Genomic DNA, 23,611 nt, shown 5'->3' with positions numbered 1-23,611 from the left:
TTCAGTTTGCTTGCCTCAAGAGGTGTGGGATCCTCATAAAAAGGTGCTGGAACGTAGGTGGTCCAAGACTGAAAGGTGTCAAATTTTTTTCATATCGGATCCACCATAAATTAAAGCCCCAATCTGCGATTTGGAAATAGCGACTGCCTGTCCCACCTATTTACTAAACATCCGCTTTTCCACTATAAACTCAATATAGCTAAGTCAACATGGATCGTGTGGTCTGCAAGGGGGAAGAGGAGGAAGGGGAACAGAAAGGCTACAGGCTTAAAATCTCACACCAACACAACTCGAGTGAATTTAGTAGCAGTCTTGTTAAGCCCCCCCCCACACACACACACAGACACACACACTATGCAATATCAGCCGTTGTATTGCCGCTTCAGACAAAATTTCCCTGACGTGAGCAAATTGTTTGTCGTGAGTGGCGGTTGGCTGTCTTGGGTTAAGTGTGGCAAGTTTAAAGACGGCCAACAGAGTGCCATTCTAGGCTCAACCAAGTTTTAGCAGGATCAGAAAATGTAAGCTGTGGCAGTCATCATTTAGTGTGCACGGGTCGGCCTTACTAGAAAATATCACGGGTTCGGGCAGGTCGGGTCAAAAAGTGACAAAACAGCGTTCCGAGTAAGTTATAACTAACTTACAGAAATATTGCGCACAATAGGTTAGGCTGTGCATTACTAATCCACCTTCTCCTTCTCTCTCACGCTCTCTCTGTCTCGCAAACACACGCACTTACGCACACACACAAGCAGCTTTATCATTGGTTTGCGATTGTGGTTTTGGACAATGCGTGTGTTTTAGAGTGTTGAGGCCTCCATATGAGATTTTTCCCTGTTATCTGTAGCTTTTGTTTACAGTGCCAAAACTTTTTTTGGTCAGAAAGAAGAGGCTACCACTGAAGATAATGGTAGACTTAATCAGAGAAAAGTTAAAAACAGGCTAATATTCAATAGGCTATGCTTGCAATCATTGTATTATCCTGGGCAAACAGCCCAAAAATGAAATAGTGCAACACTGCTCACTTTACTGTTGCCTGGGCTAAATTTGGAGGTTTGCAGGTCAAGTCGGGTTTGGGTGGTTAATTAACGCATATTTTAGCGGGGCAGATTGGCTCTTATAATGGGTCGGGTGGGTGCGGGTATTAAAAAACCCTGACCCATGTGTCACTAGTGGCAGGGTATGTGCTGATTAAAAACAAGTGACCAACAGGAGCATGATACAAAAAAATCCTATAGATTGTGATTAACCGAATATGAAGTTATTTTTAACTAAAGGATCAAGTCAAGTTAATTTTATTTGTATAGCCCAATATCATTAATTACAAACTTGCCTCGGTGGGCTTTACAGCAATACAACATCCTGTCCTTAGACCCTCGCATCAGATAAGGAACAACTCCCTAAAAACCCTTTTACAGAGAGCAAATATAGGAAGAAACCCCAGGGAGAGCAACAGAGGAGGGATATCTCTCCCAAGACAAACATACAGTGCATCCGGAAAGTATTCACACCCCTTCACTTTCCCCACATTTTGTTATGTTACAACCTTATTCCAAAATGGATTAAATTCCTTTTTTTTCCTCTCATCAATCTACATACAATACCCCATAATGACAAAGCGAAAAAGGTTTTGTAGACATTTTTGCAAATTTATTAAAAATAAAAAACTGAAATATTGCTTGTACATAAGTATTCACACCCTTTACTCAGTACTTGGTTGAGGCACCCTTGGAAGCGATTACAGCCTCAAGTCTTCTTGGATATGAAGCTATAAGCTTGGCACACCTATATTTGGGGTATTTCTCCCATTCTTCTCTGCAGATCCTCTCGAGCTCTGTAAGGTTAGATGGGGAGCGTCGCTGTACAGCTATTTTCAGGTCTTTCCAGAGATGTTCAGTGGGGTTCAAGTCTGGGCTCTGGCTGGGCCACTCAAGGACATTCACAGACTTGTCCCGAAGCCACTCCTTTGTTGTCTTGGCTGTGTGCTTAGGGTTGTTGTCGTGTTGAACGGTAAACCTTCGCCCCAGTCTGAGGTTCTGAGCGCTGTGGAGCAGGTTTTCATCAAGGATCTCTCTGTACTTTGCTCCATTCATCTTTCCCTCGATCCTGACTAGTCTCTCAGTTCCTGCCGCTGAAGAACATCCCCACAGCGTGATGCTGCCACCACCATGCTTCACTGTAGGGATGGTATTAGCAATGTGATGAGAGGTGCCTGGTTTCCTCCAGATGTGACGTTTGGCATTCAGGCCAAAGAGCTCAATCTAGGTTTCATCAGACCAGAGATTCTTGTTTCTCATGGTCTGAGAGTCCTTTAGGTGCTTTCTGGCAAACTCCAAGCGGGCTGTCATGTGCCTTTTACTGAGCAGAGGCTTCCGTCTGGCCACCCTACCATAAAGGCCTGGTTGGTGGAGTGCTGCAGAGATGGTTGTCCTTCTGGAAGGTTCTCCCATCTCCACAGAGGAATGCTGGAGCTCTGTCAGGGTGACCATGGGGTTCTTGGTCACCTCACTGACCAAGGCCCTTCTCCCCCGATTGCTCAGTTTGGCTGGGCGGCCAGCTCTAGGAAGAGTCCTGGTCGATCCAAACTTCTTTCATTTACAAATGATGGAGACCACTGTGCTCTTCGGGACCTTCAAAGCTGTAGAAATTTTTTTGTACCCTTCCCCATATCTGTGCCTCGATACAATCCTGTCTCGGCGGTCCACAGACAATTCCTTTGACTTCATGGCTTGGTTTCTGCTCTGACATGCACTGTCAACAGTGGGACCTTATATAGACAGGTGTGTGCCTTTCCAAATCATGTCCAATCAGTTGAATTTACTACAGGTGGATTCCAATCAAGATGTAGAAACATCTCAAGGATGATCAGTGGAAACAGGATGAACCTGAGCTCAATTTTGAGTGTCATAGCAAAGTGTGTGAATATTTCAGTTTTTTATTTTTAATAAATTTGCAAAAAATTCCACAAAACCTTTTTCACTTTGTCATTATGGGGTATGTGTGTAGATTAATGAGGGGAAAAAAAGGAATTTAATCCATTTTGGAATAAGGCTGTAACATAACAAAATGTGGGGAAAGTGAAGGGGTGGGAATACTTTCCGGATGCACTGTACATGCAACGGATCTTGTGTGTCTAGAGCACTATTTACAAAATACAGCATTGAAAGAGAATAACATTATTATAATGGAATGATAAGATATATGAAGAATATAATCAGGAGGACACCAAGCAGTGTCTGGATTCCACCGGAACAGCCTAGGACCTGAGCCACATGACAACCATTACCATGTAGACATGGCAGGAGGACAGACTACACCTGCACACTGACTCGCATCACACCATTCACATACAAGAGAAAAGAGGCAAGAAAAATTATGAGTCACACATCGGAGTGAGAGAAGGATATAACATTGAAACAGGATAACAAAATCATATGGTTTTATAAGATGTATAAAAATGTGATGAGGATGCCAAGCAGTGTCCAGGTGGTGACCATCATCACCATGGAGACCTGGGAGGAGGACAGACTACACATGCACACGAGGAGACTCGCATCGCACCATTCACATACACAGGAGAAGAGAACGGAGTACACCTCATTCAGATAATGACAAAAGACACGTGAGAGAAGAGAACAGTTTGCAATAGTCAAAAATCTATACTCTATAATCTCATTGGCAGAGCAGTGCTTGGTAAATTCACTGAGACAGCAACTGACCTGCCATGCAGTACAGGTTGTGAAGTACTCCATTTAAAGGCAACTAATTGTAGGTTAAGGCAACTAAGTCTGGATGAAACAAATACATGTATTAGATTAGTCTCTGTGTCAGCCATGGATAGGAAAGACTGACTGTTAGCTATGTTGTGTAGTGAAAAAAGGCAGTCTTGGTGATTTCTTTAATGTGCTTATCAACGGAAAGTGTGGGATCAAATGTAACACCAAGATTCTAGGTTACCACACTTCTGGATATCACAGAGTTGTCGATTGTTATTGTTACTTGATCAAATTGGTACCTTTGTGTAGCAGAGCCAAAGACCAGCATCTGTTTTATCCGGATTTAAAAGCAGGAAATTTAGTGATGTCCAATTTTTCACAGCAGCCAAGCAGGCCTACGTTAGTCTTTTCAGTATGATCATCGGCCCTTAAAGGCACATACAGCGGAGTATCATCCACATAGCAAAGGAAATGTATTCCATGACTACGTATAATTTAGCCAAGAGGTGAAATATAAAGAGAGAAAAGTAGAGGACCAAGAACCAAGCCATGAGGTATGCCACATTTGTCAGGGGATTTTGAAGTAATTTATAGCAGACTGTTCTTCTAGACTTAAGACAAGCGAGAGCTAAGCCAGAGACACCAAAATTACAATTTATTCTGTCTAATAGTATACAGTTCTCAATGGTGTCAAAGGCTGCACTGAGGCCCAGCAGTTGAAGTACCAAGGTGGAATCAGAGTCCACAGGAAGTAGAACATCATTCATCACTTTGGTCAGAGCAGTTTCAGTGGAGTGACAGGTCCTGGAAGCCCATTGAAAAGGTTCGTAGATGGTAATCTTTTATATGGGTCGAAAGTTGTTGATACACATTCTCTCTAGGACTTTAGAAAAGAATGGAAGATCAGAGACTGGTTGATAGTTATTAAGAGAACCTGGATCTAGGTGCGGTTTCTTAAGTAGACCACAGCTGTCTTAAAACTGCTGGGAACATTGCCAGTAGTAAGTGATGAATAAACAATGTCTACCATTGTAGGTACCAGGGAAGGCCAGAGGTCTTTCAAAGTTTTGCCGGTAAAGGGTCAAGTAGGCAAGTAGTTGGTTTAGAAACTGACAAGAGCTTGTTCCAAGTATCAAGAGAGATAGTCTCAAAAGCTGTAATAACAGGGATTATCAGTGGCTCATTGTATAGATATGAATTTGGTAAGACAGATCTGCAGGAGTAGCTTTAGTTGAAGAACTAATTTTGTTTATGATCTCATAGACCTTACTACTACTTTTGGCTGCTCCTGTTAGGGATCGCCACAGGTGATTATCCGTTTCCATTTCTTCATTTCCTCTGGATCTTCCTCTGTCATGCCAGCCACCTGTATGTCCTCCCTGACCACATCCATAAACCTCCTCTATGGCCTTTCTCTTTTCCTCTTGCCTGGCAGCTCCATCTTCAGCATCCTTCTCCCTATATACCCAGCATCTCTCCTCAGCACATGTCCAGACCATCTCAATCTTACCTCTCTTGCTTTGTCTCCAAACAGTCCAACCTGCGCTGTCCCTCTATACTCGTTCCTAATCCTGTCCTCCTTTGTCACTCCCAACAGAAATCTTAGCATCTTCAACTCTGCCATCTCCAGCGCCGCCTCCTGTCTTCGTCACTGCCACCATCTCCAAACCATAGAACACAGCGGGTCTCACTGCCATCTTGTAAATCTTTCCTTTAACTCTTGCTGGTACCCTTCTGTCGCAAATCACTCCTGACACTCTTCTCCACCCACTCCACCCTGCCTGCACTCTTCTTCACCACTCTTCTGCACTCCCCATTACTTTGAACAGTTGACCCCAAGTATTTAAACTCATCCACCTTTGTCACCTCTACTCCTTGCATTCTCACCATTCCGCTGTCCTCCCTCTTGTTCACGCATATGTATTCCATCTTGCTCCTAATTTTCATTCCTCTTCTCTCCAGTGCCTACCTCCACCTGTCCAGGCTCCCCACAACCTGCTCCCTACTCTCACTACAGACCACCATGTCATCAGTGAACATCATAGTCCACGGAGACTCCTACCTGATCTCGTCCATCAACCTGTCTATCACCATTGCAAACAAGAAAGGGCTCAGAGCTGATCCCTGATGTAATTCCACCTCCACCTTGAACCCATCCGTCATTCCTACCACATACCTCACCACTGTCACACTGCCCTCATATCATATCATGTTACATGCCCTGCACCACTCTTACAATACCACACCTCTTGTCTCGGCACCCTGTCATATGCTTTCTCTAAATCCACAAAAACACAATGTAACTCCTTTTGACCTTCTCTGTACTTCTCCATCAACATTCTCAAAGCAAACATCACATCTGTAGTGCTCTTTTGTAGCATAAACCATACGGCTGCTCACTAATCATCACCTCTCCTCTTAAGCTGGCTTCTATTAGTTGCCCAGCCATCTGGCAACTCTTCATTACCACCCAGTGCTTGTTTTAATTACTCCCTGAACATCACACAACAGTCTTCCTCGTTAACTTCCACCATTTGATCCTTGGCACTGCCTTCACTCTCTTCCTCTTCTTGATCTCCAAAGTCATCCTACAGACCACCATCCGATGCTGCCTAGCTACGTTTTCCCCTGTCACCACCTTGCAGTCTCCAATCCCTTTCAAATTGTGTCTTCTGCATATGATATAGTCCACCTGTGTGCCTCTTCCTCCACTCATATGTCATCCTGTGTTCGTTCCTCCCTCTTGTTGAAATATTTATTCACCACAGACATTTCCATCCTTTTTGCAAAATCCACCACCATCTGTCCTTCCACGTTCCTCTCCTTGACACCATACCTGCCCATCACCTTCTCGTCGCCTCTGTTCCCTTCACCAACATGCCCATTGAAGTCCGCCCCAATCACCACTCTCTCCTCCTTGGGTACACTCTCTACTACTTCATCCAACTCACTCCGGAGTTTTTCTTTCTCTTCCATCTCACATCCAACTTGAGGGACATATGTGCTGATAACATTCATCATCACACCTTTGAATTCCAGCTTGATACTCGTCACTCTGTCCGACACCCTTTTCACCTCCAACACACTCTTGACATACTCTTGCTACTCCATTTCTCCTCCCATCCCTGCACCATGGAAGAAGATTCTGAACCCATCTCTGATACTCCTGGCCTTACTTTCCTTCCACCTGGTCTCTTTCACACACAGTATATCTATATTCCTTCTCTCCATCATATTAGCCATCTCTCCTTTTACCAGTCATAGTGCCAACATTCAAAGTTTGACTCTCACCTTCACACTCCTACCCTTCCTCCTCTCCCGCTGCCTCTGGACATACCTTCCCCCTCACCATCTCCTTTGTCCAACAGTAGCATAGTTTCCACTTGCACCCTGCTGGCCAACAGTACCAGTGGCAGTTGTTGGTAACCCGGGCCTCAACCGGTATGGAAATCTGATTTATGATCCACATATTTGATTCGGCAAAGGTTTTATGTCAGATGCCCTTCCTGATGCAGCCCTCCCCATTTATCTAGGCTTGGGACTGGCACTGAGAATGCACTGGCTTGTGCATCCTCAGTGGCTGGGTTATGATCTCTAGACTTTTTCTGCAATAAAGTTGATCTAAGCAACCTAATTGCAGGAGAAAGTCTAGAAACCTCATGGGCCATGGATGGTGAGCAGCTAATAGATGGCTGCTTTTAGTAAATTTATATACTATGTCAAAGAGAAATCAGGGATTATGTTTATCGAGTAAGCGAGAGAGATGCACTGCTCTTGCAGCAGATAAAACATGCTTGCATTTCAATAAACACTCATCGGTAAAAAACGTACAATTTTGATTGTTGCCATTTACGTTCCAGTCTCCTGAAGGCCTGCTTAAGAGCACGTGTCTCATCGTTGAACCAGGGTGTAGGCCTCTTTAATCACCTAGCTGTGGTAGTGAGAAGTGCAACTGAATCGAGGAGACTAGAGAGGGCCACATGTAAGTCACTAGTGAGATTTTCAACAGAGTCAGTCTCTACAGTGCAAGGAGCCAAGACTTCATTCACGCAGCTGCTGGCCAAATGCAGTTACAGTGGACGGACCAATGTGGCGAGTGGCAATTACATCTGTGCCGACATAAACAGGACAGGCCAATCATGCTTCAAATTTAACGAGAAAATTATCTGACGCAGCAGATGTGGTTGGCAAGACAGTCAGATTAGAAAACGCTATCCCTTTTGATAAAACCAAATCAAGGAGGGTGTTGCCACCGCAATGACTTGACTCTTGAACAAACTGAGCGAACCCGGAAATATCAGCAAGTGCCGGAAAGGCTTTACTAAGAGGATCCACCAGCTTCATTCAGATGAATATTGAAATCACCAAGAAGGTTCAGTTAGCTACTGTTTGTGTGCATGTGTTGCTCTCTGGGAATCAGTCATCCGCTCATCTAAAGTACTTGTGTAGAGACTGCTGCATTAAAAATATCTTGAATTGGAGACCACCGGTTCGAATCCCCGTGTTACCTTCGGCTTGGTCAGGCGTCCCTACAGGCACAATTTGCCATGCCTGCTGGGGAGAAGCCAGATGTGGGCTTGTGTCCTGGTCGCTGCACTAGTGCCTCCTCTGGTCGGTCGGGTCACCTGTTCAGGGGGGAATAGCGTGATCCTCCCGTGCACTACGTCCCCCTGGTGAAACTCCTCACTGTCGGGTGAAAAGAAGCAGCTGGTGACTCCACATGTATCGGAGGAAGCATGTGGTAGTTTGCAGCCCTCCCCGGCTCGGCAGGTGGGGTGGAGCAGCGACCGGGACGGCTCAGAAGAGTGGTGTAATTGGCCAAGTACAATTGGGGAGAAGAAAAGGGAGGGGGTCAAAAAAAATCTTGACTTAGATCAGGGATGGGCAACATGATCCAGAAAGGGCCAGTGTGGGTGCAGGTGTATGTTCCAATCAAGCAGTTACACCCCTGATTCTGTTGGTCAACCAAAAGTCTTTGCTAAGGACCTTGATTTGTAGACTCAGGTGTCTAACCGTTTCAGCTGACCAAGGCAGGTGGAATCTGTTTTTGGTTCTTGAGCTATGACTGTACCTCAAGCTCATTTTGGAGAATTGTCACTGCAAGTTGTCTATTCATTCTGAGTTTCTTGAGGCAAAAATTACCCTCAATGCATCTGCATTTTGTTTTCTGCGATACCATTTTTAATATCCATAGGACCAGGGCATCATTTTGCAGTGGCCATGTGGATTGTGTGTTGCTGATCTCACAGTGCAACTGTTGTGTCACTTCAACTCGTACATTGTGACCGGGGGATTTATCAAAACTTTATTTTTTTCCCTAATACGCTGACATACACTAAACATGCAAGATGGCCACAATCGTACAGTGTGTGGGAGGACTTTAGCCCCTCATTATTGTTTTATATTCTGTTATTTATAGAAATTAAGTAAACATGTCCGCCTCTGAGTCGACTTCGGATGCGCAAACAATGGTAAAGAAACATTGTCCAGGTCCGCGGTGGTGTAGCGGTCTAAGCATCGGCTCTGTGTCGATGCAGTTGCCCACTGGGGACTGGGGTTCGCGCCCCGGTCTCGTCAGATCCGACTATGGCCGGACTCGACGAAGCAGCGATCATTGGCAACGCTGTCTTCGGGAGGGGGGCGGAGTCGGCTTGTGTTCGTCACATGAATGCGTCTCTGTGTGTGTCGGAAAAAACCGTGGTTCGGCTTGGAGTCGCCTTGTCACGAAAGTGGCGAGGCGGTCTCCTTCGAGACTGCCGGCCGGAGAGATGCAGTTGGCGAACGCATACAGTGCGAGGGTGGGTGTTTGAATTAAAATAGGGATCGATTGGCCACTAAATTGGGAGAAAAAAGGGAAAAATCAGAAATAAATTAAAAAAAAAAAAAAGAAACATTGTCCTGAATACAAAAAACTGCTGACAAATTATAGCTGTCAGATCGACATTGAGTTTTCATTTGGGAAATGGAAACAACTAAAACCCTTGAGGATTTTCAAGAATCTCAAAATCAGGATGGATTATAACATACCTGTTCTGAGAGCATGACCCCTAGCCAACTGGCTGAGTTGGTTCTGTTGTTTTAAACTGCGTGAATTTAGGGAGGGGCAGGGAAGCTGCACTTGTAGTCCATTCTCCCCACAATGTATATTAACGTCTGGATTGTTTACAGGTGCGCGCTCATATTGTTGTAATACTCCACTTAACCATGGCAATGTTCAAAATTATAGATTTGGTCTGTAAAGGTAGAATGAGTAGGATTTTCCTAAATTTCAATGTATAGGCTCATACAAATATAATCCCACTCAATCATCACTTATGATCCACTAGACGTGTGTGGTGGTGTCTGTATCTGCAGAGACCCTGTCCTCTGCCTGTATTTTCTTATTTTGCTGTGTATGGGACGTTTCTGGGTGATAACTTTTGGGCAGGGGGCTCTATAAAAACATAGAGACCAGGTGCCAGACGAGATCGTAAGCAGGCATCTAAGCGGAAGCTACGACAGTGGCAAACACATCACTGAAAAGATACAAATATAGCAAGGCGAAACAACAAGCGGACAAAGCTCGTTCCATAATGAGATTGAATCTGGGGTTGGCTTTCACCCCCTGGCAAGCACTGAAGGAGAGGATGGGAATGAAGAGCGACGCGGAGTTGGCCTGTACATTGGGTTATGTTCTGGCAATTGCAGTCAGGGGGCTTGCGCTTTTGGTGTCGCTGAGCAGGGGAGGAGGGGCCAACTTTGAATGTTGTGTTTACAAACCGTAACCGACAATTCCCACTCGGTCTACCTTTAAGCAGTGCACATACCGCTGAGTGTCATGAAAAACAATTCTTGTTGGTGCTGGTCTTTTGCTTACCTGCTCTTTTGATGATTTCTCTTTAAGGATATAGGTAATTAAATCAATTGCTCTGCAAAATGTAGAAGTATAAATTAAGTTTGCATCTTTTCCAACTTCTAAATGTGTTTGCAGGTGAAGTTGATTGGGCAATATTGAAGGCAGTGCCAAATACTTGGATCTGTTTTTTTTTCTGCGCTGTCCTGGGTTAAGACTGCTTAGTCTATGGCTCTGATGGACAAACACAAAGTCAAGCGGCAGAGACTGGACCGCATCTGTGAGGGTGAGATTTAATGCATGCGCACACACACACACACACACACACACAGATTAATGCATTTCATATTATTGTTAGGTAAATAGTTAACCTGCATTTTTACTTTTTTTTTATGTCTACACTGTCTGAACTACACTGTAGGGCTGCAACTAACAACTATTTTATAATCAATTAATCTGTCGATTATTTCTTCAATTAATCGGATAAAAACGCAAAAACAAATTTTTTCCATAATTTTATTCAAAAAACAATGTTATTCCAAATTGACAATATTAATACAAATAGCAGACCTAAATGTATGCTATACAACATATGCAAAAGATATAAGCGTGTTTTTTTTTATATAAAGTACACAAAAACAGGTAATTTTGACATTGCTTGAATGGACCTGAGCTGTTAAAATAGTAATTAATTATAGATAATTAAAAAGAAAAATGTAAAACACCAACTGTTAACAGTCTTTGCTACAACAAATAGCTTTAACATCAGTAACACTTTCTCTCTCTCTCTCTCTCTCTCTCTCTCTCTCTCTCTCTCTCTCTCTCTCTCTCTCTCTCTCTCTCTCTCTCTCTCTCTCTCTCTCTCTCTCTCTCTGTCTCTCTCTCTCCCTCTCCCTCTCTCACACACACACCCATTCTCTCTTTCCACAGGAACTTTGCATTGCAATGCAAAAATGTTAGCATGTCCAAATGCTCCTGGCTGCTTCTTGGAAATTTGACTTAATAGACCATTCAAGCTAGATCGCGAGTAAATACCGGCTATTATGTAGATAAACAAGAACTACCTGCTGTGAGACCGATTTCTCACTTCAAAACACAACGCATGCCATGGGTCTAAACTCGTTTAATTAAGATTTTGTACTTATCCCGCTGTCGAGTCCTCTTTATCCATGACTCCAACGTGTTTTTGTTTCAGGTGTTCTCTCGATACTGCGGTGCTTGCGTGCCATGCAAGATCGGTTTTACGTAGTTTGCAGCTAACACACTTAAATTTAATGTAGAAGGATTTTGGTTGAACAGTTTTCTCCGCCTCCGCCATGTTTCAAATGTTTTGTTTAGTTTTTCTAAAGGTGATGTAGCCAGCTCCGCGACATGGCATGGACCAACATAGACCCAAGGAAGCCAGCTATTTTTATAATCGAATTTTATTGATTCGTTGTTGCAGCCTTACTATACTGCGAAAGTTATTTATACAAGTGAAAATTATTTTCTCCATCTAAGTTCAAGGTGATATTGTAGATGTCACTATAGTCTCAATGAGCTTTAGACTTGGCTTATAATCTTCATACATAGTGCAAAAAAAAAAAACATGACTAAAAGCCAGATTGTGACACTGGGCTCTAGGAAAGTTGTATTGCACTAAAGGAGTTGTGTGCTGTTCAAAACAAAATGCGCATGGAAAGCCTCACTTTGGGGACTGATTCCAGTTGTTGTAGGTTGAGTTGCTTTAGGTATTTTATTACCACAAATTTCATAGTTCTGTGTTTTTTGAGTTTCTTTCTCATAGTATATTTGTATTGATTTGAACAACACTGTAGTTCTCTCCACCTTAAGGGGTATTGTGAGGAGATTGGTTAAAGTGCTGACTTGCCACATTTCCTTCCTTTCAGTCTGTGTGAGGAGGAAGGGGGGTGCTTTTTTTGTTGAAAGGATATCAATGTGAAAGGATGGAAGAATAAAATTGTATTTGAAGTTAAGTTGATGTTGAAGCGGAATCCTTTTTTCCCCAGCTGTTTAAAGAACGAGAGGATAACTTTTGAAAAGATTTTGAGGTGAGGACGGCAGAGATAAGTTGTGCTTAAGTCGCCTGACAAATGTATGAAGTCATGTGATGTATGGCATAAAAAAAGCCTGACTTTTCTGGAAAATTCTGTTTGAGTTGCCGTGAGTAGATGATGTGATCAGACATAATGGCGAACTAAAATGGAGGGAATGGTCTGGGAGAGTCTCTGGAGGCTAGAAGGAGAGGACGAGGTGAAGGGTCGTGGCCGCAGCTTCAGCGAAACAGGCCAGCTGTCTCTTTAAAAAACGACAACAGCCAAAACCGCCTTCAGCCGCAGCCTGGCTATGCTAATGAGGTTAGTGCTGGTTGGTTGGCCCACAATGGAGGTGCTTGTGATTGGAGGATTTCTGTGGGGGAGGGGCTGGGTGTGGATGACAGCTGGGATCGAGCCAGCCAAGAGCAGTCTGACAGAGAGGGGGAGAAAAAAAGACCGATAGTGGGAGAGCAAGGCGTGAGAGAGAGAGAGAGAGAGAGAGAGAGAGAGAGAGAGAGAGAGAGAGAGAGAGAGAGAGAGAGAGAGAGAGAGAGAGAGAGAGAGAGAGAGAGAGAGAGAGAGAGAGAGAGAGAGAGAGAGAGAGAGAGAGAGAGGAAGACAGGCTGACAGACTTCATAATGCAAGGTTAGGCTCGATGCTCGTGTATTTTTTTTGTGTGTGTCTTTGAAGCCATGCTTGTGAACTGTGGGGGGAGGTATGGGGTTTGGGTGTGGCGCAGCCATGTATGTGCTGTTTCCCTTTTCTGCTTGCCGCATTTGTGTGTCGTAGCCGTTAAAGGAATTGAACCGCCATGTGTGTGTATTTAGGTGTGTGCATGTTTGTGTGTGTGTATCTGTGTCTGGGTGGAGTACGCTGTTTGCTGCATTATCATCATGCCCTGCCCCTCCCCCCTCCCCTCTCCCTTTCTGCACTCTTTTCTTTCTCTCTCTCTTGCTCATTCTCCCTCTCTCACTCACTCCAACCGTGGCCAGAGGGGGAGAGTGATGAGAAAGGAGGAGGGCGCAAGGGGAAAGAAGAGGGAGGGAGAATGAATGAATCACTGAATGAAATGCATTGTGTGTGCAGCCATGCTTTCGCTTTTGTAGGCCTCAAGTTTGCCCAGCGTCTTTCACTCGTATTACCCCACGCGAGTGTGTAGAATTCCTTATACATTTGCAGAGTACTTTTGCGTTAATAATATCTTAATCTTTGGATATTGTGTGATAAATCCCTATGGCTTTTCCACAAAGGTATGGTTGTTACAAGGCATCATAGTTTTATTGCCTCGCAATAAGCCTGTTGGCTCTTCTGAGCCCTCAGTCGGCAGATATTAGATACACTGGCACAGTGTATGTTTTCCATCCCTGTGTGTGCTGCATGCAGGCATTGAGAAACATTTGACGTCAGAGGAAGTGTTCACAAATATTTGTTTTTCACCCCCTGCAACCAGCTCCTTTCTCTCCTCTGTAGTCTCACCATTACCTCTTGCCCTCTGTCCAAGTAAATGTTCCAACTAGACACTCTTCCCCCACCCAAAGCTACACACCTGTCATGCTGGAAGGGGGTGCAAGATTTTGTGCGTGTGTGTATTTGTGCTTTTGTGCATGGTGTGAGGGTCTTTATGGCTGTGTGGATGAGCCAGTCCAGTGAAGAAGCCAGGGAGACGAGAGGGGGTCACAAAAAGGTTTGCCTTTATGACTTATGACCAGTGACTGTCTAACTTATTGTTCATTTCCTGGGGCCTTAAGTTGACACTTAAGTGCTGGCAGAGTAGTGCCATTTTTATTAATAGAATCAATTTTTGCATTTTAGAAATGGCGTTGTGTTACATGGCGTAATTACAAATGAACTTCACACATGTACTGAGTAGTTAGATGTGATTCCATTAGCCAACAAGGTGTGTACACATTAATTTATGTGCTTAGAGAAAGGAAAGTATAAGATAATGGGGATTTGTGTGTGGAGGGGTGAAATCACTCCTCCAGACGGGGGAATTTAGGTCATGACTCAGACCCCCACATGACCCACCATTACCGCTACTTCTGAGATCCCGTAGTTTTCCTCCACCCTTCCCCCAGCCATCACACTCGACCACCTCTCCTACCACTACTCTACCCCACCCCACCCCGTGTGTGTGCTCTTCATACAGTAGGCCAGTCAGTTTCCCGATCAAGGCAGTTGTAAACATCAATTAGCTTGAATGACAGTGGTCTATTGTGGGGACCCTTTGAGTGTATAGAAATAATGAGATTGGTGAGTCAGAAGTATCGATTGAGGTACATGTTTTTGGTTTTGCTCTCAGGCATTCCTGAATGGCAGTGAATTGAATTAGTGCAAGTGACCACCTGACAGTCCTGTAGACAGGACACCCTGACTCCCCTTTGTAGATTCAGTTACACATTCCTCCATAGACATACACACACCTGTACACATACAGGCGTGTATTAAAGGGAAATTTTACAGATGGTTTTGTGTATGTAGTCAGTATTGATGACTAATGTAGTCAGTTGAACCAATAAAGTCCTCACTGTGTCCTATATTGTCATTGACTGAGAAATCGGCATCGGTCTTCTCCTGCTCAGTGTTTCCCACAGCGCTTACATGTACCAGAATGCATTGCTGCATGGTAGGTTCTGTATCATCGTCCATAAAATCCTCTGCAAGTGGATGTCATTTCTTGGAAACGTAGCTTAGTTGAGAGAATGAGGACGTGTTCTTGTTTCTTTCTTTCTTTCTTTTACAGCGTCTTTAGAGTAGATTAGAGTATCAGAAACCACGCTAGGTTGCCAGAAAAAAAAACGTTTCACTGCTGCTCCATAGATGTAGAAACGATTGGAAACAACTGCTGTTGTTTTTCATGTGCTATCTCTGTTGAAGATCGATAGAGATAAGGTTGAAAATCAGTGAATTTTCCCTTTCACTCACTTAAATGCAGCAGTCTGATATAGCTGCTTCAGCATGCTGGTGAGGGCATTCCTAAAGACAGTTGTGTGAGTTTGAGTTATTACTGTCCATGAAGCCGCACCTAACCACTGGCATGGTTTCCCTTCTCCTTGACACAGGCATTCGCCCTCCCATCCTGAACGGGCCGATGCACCCACGGCCGCTGGTTGCCCTGTTGGACGGGCGCGACTGCACTGTGGAGATGCCCATCCTCAAAGATGTGGCCACCGTGGCCTTCTGCGACGCCCAGTCCACACAAGAGATTCACGAGAAGGTAGAAACAACTTGCTCGGACAAACCTGCAGAAACACGCTGTATTGGAGATTCATGAGCAATAAACACCCACAACTCCCACCTTCACTCTGACACCTCACAGTATTAATGCGTTTACTACACATGGAGTTACAAAGCTTTTTTTTTATAGCATGATCTGAACAGAGGTTTTGATTCGCTAAATGTGGTGTAACATTGAAGATTAGTTTACTCAGTGTTGGAGTTGACACTCCAAGGCTATATGTGCTATGAAGTTCCTTGTAGCAGAAATTTCATGGCCATACAGCTAGTTATTGCTGTTCACCAATGTTTGTCGGGCTTGTAAGGGGGGTGTGGTATCATTAGATTTTGTATATTTAGATGTTCTTAACCCTATTTGAACAGGGGCAATGTTTGCATCTTTTTTGAAGTGAAATTTTTAATGGATTCAAAGGAAGCATTTGAAATATGTGTGTCAAGGTGCTGAATGAGGCAGTCGGTGCCCTGCTGTATCACACCATTACTCTGTCCAGAGATGACTTGGACAAGTTCAAAGGTCTTCGCATCATCGTCAGGATTGGCTCTGGCTTCGACAATGTGGACATCAAAGCAGCTGCTGAGCTGGGTGAGGCGACATGACTCGATCAGAAATTCACTAGTTCACCCAACTGTACAAGAGATAACACATGACGGATTGCCCCATATAACCAAACACATAGAATGCAAATTCATATAGGGAGTCGCAGTCTTTCATAAATATTCTCTATTATATAGAGCCCTATTATTTCTGTAATGTTGAAAACACAGACGGAATAACAGAATGGAGACATAAACACGAATCAGAAATAAAGGAACAGGAACGCTTTATTTGTCGTTTCACTTCATGCACTTATGTACATGAAATGAAATAAAATGCCGTTTCCCCCAGCCCACAGCAGTACAACACAAAGACAAAAACACATCCAAAAACTACAAGACAAACACAGTGGTATGTGGCATTTGGAGATTTGGGGGAGGTTATTGCAGAATTTGTTAACATGTTAGGAATTTAAACTAGTTTTGACCTTATAGACCATCTGTCACTTTCCCTCGCAGAAACCCTGTTGCATTTCTGTGTCTTTGTGCGTATCAGTGCACGCATCACAGTGTGCACACATCATGGATTTGTTGTGCTGACAGCACTGCCAGTAATCATTATCACTCCTAATCAAAAATTGATTTATAATTATATATTTATTACATATCTATTTATATCTATTATCTATCTATTACATATGTCATCTATTTATTAAGAATTTGATTCAAAACATGTTAATTTTTGTTGAATAAAAATCATGTTGCATGTAGACAAAATCCTTTGGTTCCACTTTGCCTAAATTTGCATTGCTGAAATACTGCCCAAATTGTGCAGAAAAGTGTTTGCCACTGGCAGACAATCCATGAATGTGAAAACTTACTTCCTGATATGCCAATAGGCTGCATTGTGTAAGAAAATGTAAATATCAACACTTCATACAGCTAGATAAGAAAATGGGAATAATTATGCTACGTTGTACAGTTGTATCCACCGTTGTTATTCAGTAATGCAGCTTATAGGCAAACCAGGAAGTAACCTTTTACATTCGCAGATTGTCTGCCGTGACCTCACTGACGGACACAATGTTGGTGGTGTTTCAGAGACACACAGAAGACTGCTCAGTGCGATTGCCCCAACCTATAGAGATAATGTTGAAAATTGATATTGTTTCCCTTTTATCAATAAGTAAATATTCCTTGAAGGGAAATTGTTAATATGGCTTTTTTTTTTTTTCTTTGAAATTTAAACATTAAACAGCAGATAACACTGAAGAAGAGTCAAGTCAATTTTATTTGTATAGCCCAATATCACAAATTACAAATTTGCCTCAGGGGCCTTTACAACAACACAGCATCCTGTCACTAGAGGTAATGTTCTAGAATCAAGGACAGTGATAGTGTTGTCAGATGCGCCCATAGAAATAAATTTGACCACCTCATTGGTTAAGGCCACTCCCAAGTCACTAAGGTGAAGGCATTTTTGGCTGGAATGGATCAGCCCTACAAACGCAAATGTCCCTGACTGACTGAGCGACCACATTAGCGTGACTGAGTGATGAAGTTACATGATTGGGCTGGTGGATAAGGTTACCAACAATGTCACTGAAGTTACATGATTGGTTGGCCAAGCCCCGAGAGGCATAAGGGAGAGCGCACAGTTAAAGCATCCCAAATAAGTCTCTGACAAAATAGTCACTGGCGAATTCACAAAAGGATTGTGTGGCTTTTGCAGCCGGTAAACTTGAGCAAATAAGACAAAAGAAACCATGTAATTCTTAAAGCACCCGCATTAGCGTCTTTAGAGAGTTGGTAGTAACTGAAGCGCATTTATAAGGGGTGTCACACCCAGACTTTCCAGGGATCATGGCAGCAGTGATTGTAGCCAGGCGAAGGCATCGTCATGCCAGGTGTCCTCGTGAGCAGATACTATTTCGGAGGATGACATCACTTTTTGATTTAACTGAGATTGAAGCCATTCACAGATACAGGTTGCCAGGTCAAACAATTCTTGCCATACTTGACATCAAGGATGACATTGAAACTACCTATTGTGTTGGTGCAAAGCCACCATTTATGCTTTGCGACATGGATAATTGCAATCAGATACAAAACAAGGGCAAATTGCATTAGGCTGCAAAACTTTATCAGCGTTTTTGCGCTGTAATATCATTCATGCAATATCTTTTGTGAACGGGACCTTGAGATGGGGCAGATAGCGGTTGCAAGAGATTGCACAATTCATGATACTATCAGCGCCGCAATCCATTCTTTGTGTATTCAACTGTCAATAGAGAGGGAGTCTTAGAAATATGAGAGATAGAAACAGGAGGGGGAGTTAACAGATAATTAGAATAGGTATACTTACAGTTGAATTAAGTTCTCTTTCAAATCAAACATCTCAAGATATGAGGGGAAAGTATTGTTCTTGCAACTGCATGTATAACCTTTTTATTTTACTTGAAACATAGCTTAACCATATCATGTGATATGCTACTTCAGTACACGTTAACAACTGGGTCCACTACAGAAAATTGCAGATGATATCCAGGAATTCACATTATAGACACTACTACTGACTATCCCTGTAACAAATTGGCCACAATTTCGAACATTGACCATACACAGTCCAGCCGTATACTAGGTTTTGAAGTGGTCTTGTTTTCATTCACTCTTGCTGACCAAATAGGCTTCCTTTCAGAAAATTCACTATTTTTACATCAACCTTCTGTTTTTTCCTTGATCAAAACCTGTGTGTGTGTGTGTGTGTGTGTGTGTGTGTGTGTGTGTGTGTGTGTGTGTGTGTATACATATATATTTCAGTAAAGGTTTTTTTATTCAGTGATTATTGAATCTTGAAATTTGATAATTTGCTAATACTTTTTTTCATTAACCATTGAGTTTACGCTGCTTTTTTTGCCTTCTACACTGGATCTGCAGCGGTCATTGTGCTGCCACACGGCTTAGAGGAGACGGCTCATAACTCTCTCCTTTCTTGCCCTCCATTCCATCCAGGCATTGCCGTCTGCAACGTTCCAGCATCTTCAGTGGAGGAGACTGCTGACACCTCGCTGTGTCTGATCCTCAATCTGTACAGGCGGGTCACCTGGATGCATCAAGCCCTCAGGGAGGGAACCCGCGCCTCCAGTGTGGAGCAGATCAGGGAGGTGGCTGGTGGCGCTGCTCGCATCCGGGGGGAGACACTGGGTATCATTGGCCTGGGTGAGTCGAGGGGTTTGATGTGGAGGGTAGGTCACTGGACTGGCACATGAGGACCAGAGAATGTTTTTCCAATGTCATCCTCCTGACTGTAGAGCCGTCATTAGGAGCTCTGTCAATGGCTCCAAATGGAGTCCTAGTCAGGTCGTACTTAAGTCGAAGCCAGAGAATGATATGCCATCTGCTGGAGAGCTTTTCAATGAGATTTTCTGTGTAGATTTTTCCAATCAGGGAACTAACAAGGCTACTACAGTGACCGTCACTAATGCTTTTCATTCCATTGATTCTCCAGGACGCGTTGGCCAAGCAGTGGCTCTGCGAGCCAAGGCCTTTGGTTTTGGTGTGATCTTCTATGACCCCTATCTGCCCGATGGTGTGGAACGCTCTCTGGGCCTGCAGCGTATGGCAACTCTGCAGGACCTGCTCATCCACTCAGACTGTGTCTCCCTGCATTGCAGCCTCAATGAGCACAACCACCACCTCATCAATGATTTTACTATCAAACAGGTGGGCAGGACATAAAACCAACTACCAAAAATGTACAGCCTCTCTCACCCCCCCATGTCAGTTACTGTATCTAAAACATGATGCGAACTTGTTGGACACCAGTGTGTATAGAACCTCTCTTGCATTATTTGTCACATTATTTGTGATCACCTGGAAATGCACACAAGTTGCATGCGGTCAGACACATGTCAAACACTATACAGTCATACAACCATATTTGTGTCTCTGGAAGGAGAATTATCACAAATGGGAATATGGACAATGCCTCATATCCTCTCTGGCCTGTGCTGCTGAAAGCGGTTTAATGTTACTGCTGTTGACTGTTGTAGATGCGTCAGGGGGCCTTCTTGGTGAACACATCGAGAGGGGGCCTGGTCGATGAGAAAGCGCTCGCTCAGGCACTGAAGGAGGGCCGGATACGAGGAGCCGCCCTGGATGTCCATGAGACGGAGCCCTTCAGGTAACCTGGAAACCACATAACCTTGATTATCCACTTGCACTTGCAGACGCACCACACACACGCAAATGCACACGCAGAGCAGAGCATATCCTCATTCTTCCATGTGTGTGACACCCTCTTGCCCTTCATTATAGTTTTTCAACAGGCCCTCTGAAGGATGCCCCCAACTTGATCTGTAACCCCCACACCTCCTGGTACAGTGAGCAGGCCTCTGTAGAGGCTCGCGAGGAGGCAGCCAGGGAGGTGCGCCGTGCCATCACTGGTAAGACAGGCCCACATGCATGGGGGAATTTTGGCTAAACAGATTCCAGTCTTCTCATTTCTTAGACATCTGAAAATGTTTAATGGTGAGAAGGCATAAACGGTTTTACAACTAAACGACTTAAGAGTTTTTCCTCAGTTATTATCTGCCAATGCAAATGCCAATTGTCATAGGGTTTGACAATCATAGGTTCTTTCCCTATCAATCCCAGCTTTTATTTTACAGCTCTAGATTCTAGTGCATCCACCATATGACCAGAGATTAAAGGTTGAACAAATAACTAGTTGGCCTTGAATCAATTGGAAGAAACCTGGGATAGATGGGTGCATTTAGGGAGAACCACTAAAAGTCCAAAGCACTATTTGAACTGCATTAGTTTTACCTGGGAACCGGTAATGTAAATTTTGTGTGTACCTTGCGAGGGTTATTTATACCAGAGACAAAATCTCTTTCATTTCTCTCAAATTACTGCTCACAGCCCATATGTAAAAGGAGTGTTTGGCATTTATGTGCACATACTGGTTGGTTTAGTCAAATAACATTATTCTTGTTCGTCAAACTATTTTCCTTTGTGGGAACAGACCATCCATTGTCTGTTGCTAGACCTTAGCTGTAGCTTGACATAGGTGCTACACTAGAGAGGAATTACATCATCATGGATAGATTTACATCTGCTATTTTATTTCTCTTTTTTCTATGTATCCCCCATCATTCCAGTGTTCATGGGTCCACAGTCAATTATCTCCTGCACCACAGTCCTCATTACACTATATGAACTAGAAGCCTACATGTGTAATTGATAGTCTGCAGTGTTCTACATGACATGCAAGTCCAAACTGGTTTTCTGTTTTCAGAAGACCTGTTTTGATTTGACTTTTGAGATTTGTTGAAAATTAGACAAGTAAGATTTATACATTTTTGGTTGTATTATTTTGATTATAGACACTGTTAGTAATAATCACAGCAACGGAATTATTCTGACAAAATCCAGTTTAACCTTCATATTGTCAAAATTGGCCCGATCTGGTTTGACTGTTTATAAAGCATAAAGTACCCAATTATTACCCAATCCTGTGTTACACCTTTTTAGCCAACTTCATTATAACTCATTACCACAAGTTTGACACTTCTTTTTGGAATTTATGGTCAGTAGACCTCATCTACATGAAATTATACCTAATTTTTGAGTGAAATAAACTGAAATTATGATTTATTTTGGATTACCACAGACTGGTATATGTCAAATATTAGCCAGGATATTCCCAGGTCAAAATTGACTAATGCAATTATATTCACAAATAACAAAGAGCAAAACAATTTTATTACAAAGAACAGTCAATATTTTTTTTAAACTTAAAACCAAAAATTTGAAACTTACGTTCCAACCTTTCAAAACTTCTAACTTTTCAGAATAATTTCAGTTCATTTGGATTATAAATTCAAAAACAGTCCGTGCGCGCGTGTGTGTGTGCGTGCGCACGCGCGTGCGTATCAATCTCAGAACCCATCGGCTGTCTGACAACAATTTAGCTACTGGGGGCAACGGCCAATATTTTGGGGCTTCTGGTGTAGCTGCTGGCTGCTGGTTTCCATTTCCTATGAAGACTTCTTCTTCTATCCGCCCGTCATTGTTTATAGTTGGGTTAGCAACCTGAGACATGAGAATGGTTGTTGGAGTTGAGAGACGGTGTCTACGACCGGTTGTGTCATAAGTAGTCAACACAAGTCAAACGTGTCTCCATGCAATACTCAACATTGATACTTTTCGTAGGCCCAGACAACATTTCGGCCAATGTGTTCTACCTTTTTCGCTCCCCACATGGATTGCTTACTTGCATGCAACCAAAGATGTTCCTGTAGAAATTGCCATCTACACTAACGTGACTGGTTAATACTACAGCAGTCTATATATATATATATATAGAGAGAGAGAGAGAGAGAGAGAGAGAGAGAGAGAGAGAGAGAGAGAGAGAGAGAGAGAGAGAGAGAGAGAGAGTGTATATATACTATATGTACACATACATATACACACACACACACACACACACACACACACACACACATAGAGCCCTTAAACCCTTGCATCAGTTAAGGAACAACTCCCTAAAAAATATCTTCAACAGGGAGAAAAAATAGGAAGAATCCTCAAGGAGAGCAAAAGAAGTAGGGATCTCTCTCCCAAGATGGACAGGCATGCAATGGATGTTGTGTGTACACAATTTACAGAATGCAACATTGAAAGAGGATAGAAGATTCATGATGGAATTATAAGATATATGAAGAATATGATGAGGAGGATGCCAAGCAGCAGTGCTGCATGATTAATCTAATCGCAATTGCAATGTCAACCTGTGCAGTTATATAACTGTGAAAGGCTGCAATTTAATTAAATAATACAATGTGCATGTATGAACGTCTATTTGTGTGTAGTCTGCATGTCTACTCCCATAATTAAGAGATGACCAATCAGTCCCTCTTTAGACTGTGAAGCGTGTGCATTCTATGGTCACATGACTATCCGGTGTGCTGTGTGCAGACCAGAAAGAAGGAAAAATTGAATGCAACTTGATTGATTGATACCAGTAACAACGAGCAGGTTAACGCTGATGAAATGGTGGGAGAGAAAAAAACGACCTCTGTTATATGGCAATATTTTGGATTCAAGCTCAGCAACATTGAGCAGAAAGAGGTACTGTGTAAAACATGCAAAATGAAATTTGCTATACATGTCGCGGCAACACGACGAATTTGTATTATTTGTATATGTATAAATGTGTTTATTATATCGCAATCGCAATATTGCCCACAATA

At 43.1% G+C, this 23,611-nt stretch overlaps 1 protein-coding gene across 1 annotated transcript in view; it reads left to right on the top strand.

Annotated features, from left to right (window-relative positions):
- The window catches only part of LOC130108501 (C-terminal binding protein 1), a 45,019-nt gene that overhangs the window by 3,281 nt on the left and 18,127 nt on the right, over positions 1-23,611 (top strand). The window contains exons 3-9 of the mRNA XM_056275462.1: positions 10,687-10,834; positions 15,647-15,801; positions 16,260-16,404; positions 19,368-19,574; positions 19,864-20,078; positions 20,408-20,538; positions 20,673-20,800. Of these exons, the coding sequence (XP_056131437.1) occupies positions 10,777-10,834; positions 15,647-15,801; positions 16,260-16,404; positions 19,368-19,574; positions 19,864-20,078; positions 20,408-20,538; positions 20,673-20,800 (1,039 nt within the window). The 5' untranslated portion in view covers positions 10,687-10,776. The remainder of the gene's footprint in view (positions 1-10,686; positions 10,835-15,646; positions 15,802-16,259; positions 16,405-19,367; positions 19,575-19,863; positions 20,079-20,407; positions 20,539-20,672; positions 20,801-23,611) is intronic.

Source organism: Lampris incognitus, chromosome 1 (assembly GCF_029633865.1).
Source record: "Lampris incognitus isolate fLamInc1 chromosome 1, fLamInc1.hap2, whole genome shotgun sequence".
Lineage (NCBI taxonomy): Eukaryota > Metazoa > Chordata > Actinopteri > Lampriformes > Lampridae > Lampris > Lampris incognitus.
This window is presented reverse-complemented; position numbering and strand designations above follow the sequence as displayed.